At 42.8% G+C, this 6,000-nt stretch overlaps 1 protein-coding gene across 1 annotated transcript in view; it reads left to right on the forward strand.

Moving 5' to 3' along the window:
- LOC120917519 (probable ATP-dependent helicase PF08_0048) overlaps positions 1-4,241 on the forward strand; it is a 74,386-nt gene extending 70,145 nt beyond the window's left edge. The window contains exon 11 of the mRNA XM_040328869.1: positions 3,677-4,241. Coding sequence (XP_040184803.1) covers positions 3,677-3,774 — 98 coding nt within the window. The 3' untranslated portion in view covers positions 3,775-4,241. The remainder of the gene's footprint in view (positions 1-3,676) is intronic.
- The last annotated feature ends 1,759 nt before the right edge of the window (positions 4,242-6,000 follow it).

Genomic DNA, 6,000 nt, shown 5'->3' on the forward strand with positions numbered 1-6,000 from the left:
AAATTCCAGGCGAATGGCACCACCCTTTGTGCTGATTATGCAAATTTCCCTTCTCATAACCTGCTTCTGAGCATGCACGTTTTTTTCCCGGTCGGTAAAGCCTACACACAACTGTTTTTCATGACGAGAAAAACGACGATGTGAAAAACGACGAGAAAAAATAGAGCAGGTTCTACATTTTTAATGGCAATTTTTCTCGTTGAGAAAAATGCTCTGGAGCCTACAAAATGTCATTTTTCTCATCATGAAAAACGGTCGTGTGTACACGGCATTAGACGTTGGGGGCAGGAATACACATGTGCTAACAGAGAACATGCTGAGGGGCAGAAAGAGCAGAGTGATCAGAAGAACGATTTCAGTTAGTGTGCTGCTGCTCCTTCATTGTCTAATCAGCAAGCTAGGGGTGTGCTTTGACCGGTGACCAAGCAGAGCTGCTGTGGCTGTGGGGGTCAGGGAACTGACTGTTCAGTCTACCAAGGGTGGTTGGATCACAAAATTTGTTACACAGAATTATAAAAGTTATGGCAGGTACACGACTGTTTGTCTGGTGCTCAGTAGCAAAGGTCCGGCTTTGATTGCACATTCAGTTGTCTTGGTATGGAAGAAACGGAGCCACGGCTTATTTTGACCCCCAATGCCTGGTAATGCCAACAACAAAGATAAATAGCCAAAAACATATAACTATCCAGACAGTTTTGCTACATGAACCTGCTAGAGACAAGGCTGAACTGATCCAATATCAAGTATTATTAGAAGTGAACTTCATTCTTTGCAACAAGTATAAAAGCAGAATGGAATGGAATTGTAGCACTGCCCCCTCGGGGGTTGCTTGGTAATGTGTGTTCTCCTGTGCAACCTTAATTCTGTGAAGTCTCTAGCCCCTCTGACACTTTAGGGTTAAGACATGTGTACAACTTTAATAGAGAGTTGAAACTACTTGTTTGTGTCCATGTGTCATTTAGTTTACTTATATATATTGTAAGGGGTTAGCTCGGTAGCGGGGTGTGTGACCCCCTGGATGGGTTCACTACACACTGAATTTTACAGACAGGCAGTCAAAGACGGTTGAAAACAAAGATTTTGGTTTATTCTTCCATCTTGCTGGAAACAAGTGCAAGCATCCAAACAGCATAAACAAAATCAAACATAAAATAAACCCTGGCCACTTGGGGCGTCTACCTTCACCACACAGGAACCTATCTATGGAGTCTAGCACAGCCTACTGCTGGGTAGACACTGCTGATCATACAGCAGAAAACAAAAGTCCTTTTGATTTTTATCACATAGCACCTCACCTCTTCAGAAGTATTTCAGCTACTGCTCTCCTTCACTCAGAAAGCCTCAGGATGCAGCAATCTGTAGTAATCCTCTGGATTACTTATAGAGGCCTTAATTGCCTCATTCTGAACAGCTGAAGTTTTCCAACGCCCTTAAACCTTTCTGGTTACTTCTGCAGCCGACACCCGATAATAATTGGTGTATTGTCTAAACAAGGTAGAAATGTATCTCCCGTCTGTGACAACACCCACAGATGCGCCGTCCGTGGGGGTATCCCAGTGCGCATGCTCGAAATCACGTTGCAAATAGTCAATGCTTTTGACGTGAACGTAATTTACACAAAGCCCTATTCAAGAAACGTTTTACGCAAACGACGTAAACAACGGAAAATTCAACGCTGTCCCGACGTCCATACCTAACATTGCGTATGCCTCATAGAGGCAGGGGTAACGTTACGCCGAAAAAAGCCTTACGTAAACGACGCAAAAAAATGCGCCGGGCGGACGTACGTTTGAGAATCGGCGTATCTAGCTAATTTGCATACTCTACGCGGAAATCAACGGAAGCGCCACCTACCGGCCAGCGTAAATATGCACCTAAGATCCGACGGCGTACTAAGACGTACGTCAGTCGGATGTAGCCCACATTCATACAAAACAAAGATACGAAGGCGCATCGTAGAACTTACGTTCTTTGTGGATCTGGCCCTATAACTTTTGTACAAACCACTCAATATATGTATTTTTTTTACCAAAAATATGTAGAAGAATACATATTGGCCTAAACTGATGAAGAAATATTATTTTTTTGGGGATATTTATTCAAAATTGTCAGCCTTTATTTGTTTATAGCGCAAAAAATTAAAACTGCAGAGGTGATCAAATAGCACCAGAAGAAAGCTCTATTTGTTGGGGAAAAAAAGGACATAAATTTGGTTTGTGTACAGCGTTGCATGACAATTGTCAGATAAAGCGACGCAATGCCTTATCGCAAAAAATGGCCTGGTCATTAAGTGGTTAAAGTGTATGTCCAGGCAAACTTTTTTTTTTTTTTTGTGGATAGAATGGGAAAGGATTAGAACCCAAATCAGGTTTTTAATGGTACCCGGGCCTGATAGAGAGATTTACCTTCACTTTCATAGTGGCAACTGTTTGACCAGACAGGAAATGCCTCAAACAGGGATACGGACAGCAATAAATATCTGATGGGGTTCTAGATTTTCCCACCTCTACTAACAAAAAGCATTTTTAGATTTAGATGCCGCGTACACATGACTGTTATCCGTGTCATGCAAAAAAACTACATTTTTCTCGATGTGATTTGTCGTGATTCCTCTCAAGCCTGCCTTGCATACACACGTTTGTGAAAAAAAATGCTCCTAGCAAAGCGCGGTGACGTATAACACGTACGACGGCACTATAAGGCCTCGTACACACGGCCAGACATGTCCGATGAAATCGGTCCGCGGACCGTTTTCATCGGACATGTCTGCTGGGTGAATTTGGTCTGATGTGTGTACACACCATCAGACCAAATTCCCCGTGGACAGAATAAGCGGTGACGACGTAGTGACATGGCGGCGACGATGGCGCGGCGACGTGCGCGAACCCGGAAGTTCAATGCTTCCACGCATGCGTCGAATCACTTTGACGCCATGCACGGGTTCTTGGGCCATCGGACATGTCCGATGAGTCGTACTGACCATCGGACATGTCCGACGGACAGGCTTCCAGCAGACAAGTTTCTTAGCATGCTAAGAAACTTTTGTCCGCTGGAAAGCTGTCCGCTAGGCCGGAAAACTGTCCGATAGGCCCTCCACACAGTCGGACATGTCCGACGGACCAGTTTCAGCGGACATGTTCGGTCGTGTGTACAAGGCCTAAAGGGGAAGTTCCATTTGAATGTCACCACCCTTTGGGCTGCTTTCGCTCATTTCCCCTTCTCATAATTTGCTTCTGAGAATGCGCATTTTTTTCCCCCTCGTTAAAGCGTACACACGACCGTTTTTCACGACGAGAAAAAATAGAGCAGGTTCTAAAAAAAAATCGGGAATTTTTCTCGTCGAGCAAAAATGCTCTGGAGCATAATACACACGACCGTTTTTCACGACCAATTTAAAAAATTGCATTTTTCTCGTCATGAAAAACAGTCGTGTGTACGCGGCATTATTTTCACGGCAAAAGAAACAAGATGGTTTGTTGCCACAGACAGCACATACATTTTGCCCTTATTTAATGTAATATACTGTATATACATGAAGTTTGGTCTTCAGGTTACATAACGTAATGTTGTAATGTTTTTTATATATATATATATATATATATATATATATATATATATATCCTATTGAATTTATCATCATTGATCTTTATTGTATATTCTTTGCATTCTGTTTCAGATTCAGATGAAGAATCACTCCGTAGTGAAAAAGAATCAGAAAATCACAATCAGGCATGGTCAGACTCAGAGGACAATGTTCATTCGTTCTATGACTGAGACCATAATCACTTGGGATCTGTCTCATTATATGGAATTATGGCAGGAATTAATGGTTGCTTCTACAGTGAGGTATACATTAAGAAGTGAAGGGAAAAAAAGAAATAATATGTCTTAACAACTTTGTGATGGGACATCCATCTGTTATGGTCATACCTAGAACAGCTGGGAGAAGAGTATGAAAGAAGACATAGAAGAAAAGTAATGGAATTTAAAATATTAATCTTCGGTAATCAATCCTGCTAAAATAATTAAGTGTGGGCCTCACTTGGTACGTCTGGCAGTCATCTCAGGATATATACCGTATATTGTATATATACACAACAGTTACCAGCTTGGATTCCTTTCCTAACTTGCACTACAATTGGAGCATTTGCAATCTACTACTGTATATGCCAATAAGTGTGACACTCAGGCTTAAAGTGATTTTAAAGTTGTTGTTTTTTTAATAATAAACATGTTATACTTACCTGTTCTATGCAATGGATTTGCACAGAGCAGCTCCGATCCTCTTCTTCTCAAGACTCCTGCCAGTGCTCCTGGCTCCTCTCTTTTGATCAGTGCCCCCAGTGCCCCCAATAGCAAGCTGCCATTTTACCTTCATGCATAGAATTTTAGCACCACTTTAATTTAATAAATATTTGAAACATGTTATGGTTATATGGGCTGAGGGTGAAAGTTGTTAATGGAAGAAACTGGATATTTAATTTTTTTATTGAGTTTTCATACAGGACAACACAAACACAACACTTAACATACCACCAGGTAGGCAACATACCCTACCCAACAGTGGCCACGCAGGGCCCAACCCAAAAGTAAATTTAACATATTTCAACCTAAATACCCCCCCACCCCCATAACCCAACCAACCACCTTATCCGGACAATCGCATACATAAGCACCATATACAGTACAGGAATTATAATTATACTCTGTCCTCCCATGCCAATTATAATCAATCCTCCATAAAATGCCCTTATCCACATGAAACCCAGAAGAGGGCACAGGTCATTTATAATAAATTAGCAACCTCAACCCACCGTAGACGATGAGTCCAGCCAGGCCTGCCAAACCTGTGAAAACTTTTTGTCACATCCCCTTGCCCTGTAAGTAGCCTTATACAGATGTATTACAGAATTGACCAGCCCCTTCCAGAATGACAGCGTGGGAGCATTGGAATTTTTCCATTTTAACAGGATAGCCTTTCTGCCATAAAACAACCCAATATTTAGTAAAGTACGATTTGCCAGGGAGGGAACTACCTCCTCCACCAACCCTATGAGGCAAACCCTAGCAGACAGTGGGATCGGAATACTAAGCACCTCTGACAAACACTCCACCACCCCCGACCAAAAAGTCTGAATCCGTGGGCATGCCCAGAAAATATGGTCCGAGTCTGCCGGGGAATGTGTGCACATCCAACATTGACCACTAGCGGACGGATAGATACGAGAAAGCCTGGCAGGGGTGTAGTAAATGCGGTGTAGAAATTTAAACTGTATTAAACGGTCCCTAGCAGAGACCAAGTGTTTGAAGGGGTGATCCCACATATCCTCCCAGTCCTCCCCTTGAATGTCTGTAATTTCCCTCTCCCACCTCTCCTTACACCTAGAAACCCCAAGAGGTGTCTTTTTAAACAAAGATTTCTATACAGTTGATAGAGTCTTGGCCAGATCTTCATCCTTCAAGAGAGTCTCCAGTGCCGAGGGAAGGAATTCAACTCTACGATCACTGAACTGCACCTGAAAGGCATGACGCAGCTGCAGGTAGCGAAAGAAAAATGAAGTCATGTCTGTCTATAATTGATCAAAGGAGATAAGATCCCCCTCTCTGGTGATATCCTCCAATATCTTGACACCCCCACAGGCCCAAACCCCCGGATTCGGGAGGGAGCAAAAGTCTGTCAAATTTGGGTTCAACCACAGCAGGGCTGAGGGCGACACCACTAAGTAGGAAGGTGACATTAGGTTGGTGGCGGCCTCCCATGCCCGCATGGTGGCTTTCACGCATAAAAATTTTAATAACACTAGCCCCAGAGGGGAAGCATGGACATAGAACTACATGGCTAGGATATGATATACTGTAATCCCTGGGAAGAGATACAAAGCTAGGGGTACAGTAAGAATAGGAAGCCTTAAAGTGTTTGTAAACCCTCTCTGATCACTTGCATCTACAGGTAAGCCTAAATTAAGGCTTACCTGTAGGTGCAAGAAATATTTCCTTAAC

The sequence above is a fragment of the Rana temporaria genome, chromosome 11 (assembly GCF_905171775.1).
Source record: "Rana temporaria chromosome 11, aRanTem1.1, whole genome shotgun sequence".
Lineage (NCBI taxonomy): Eukaryota > Metazoa > Chordata > Amphibia > Anura > Ranidae > Rana > Rana temporaria.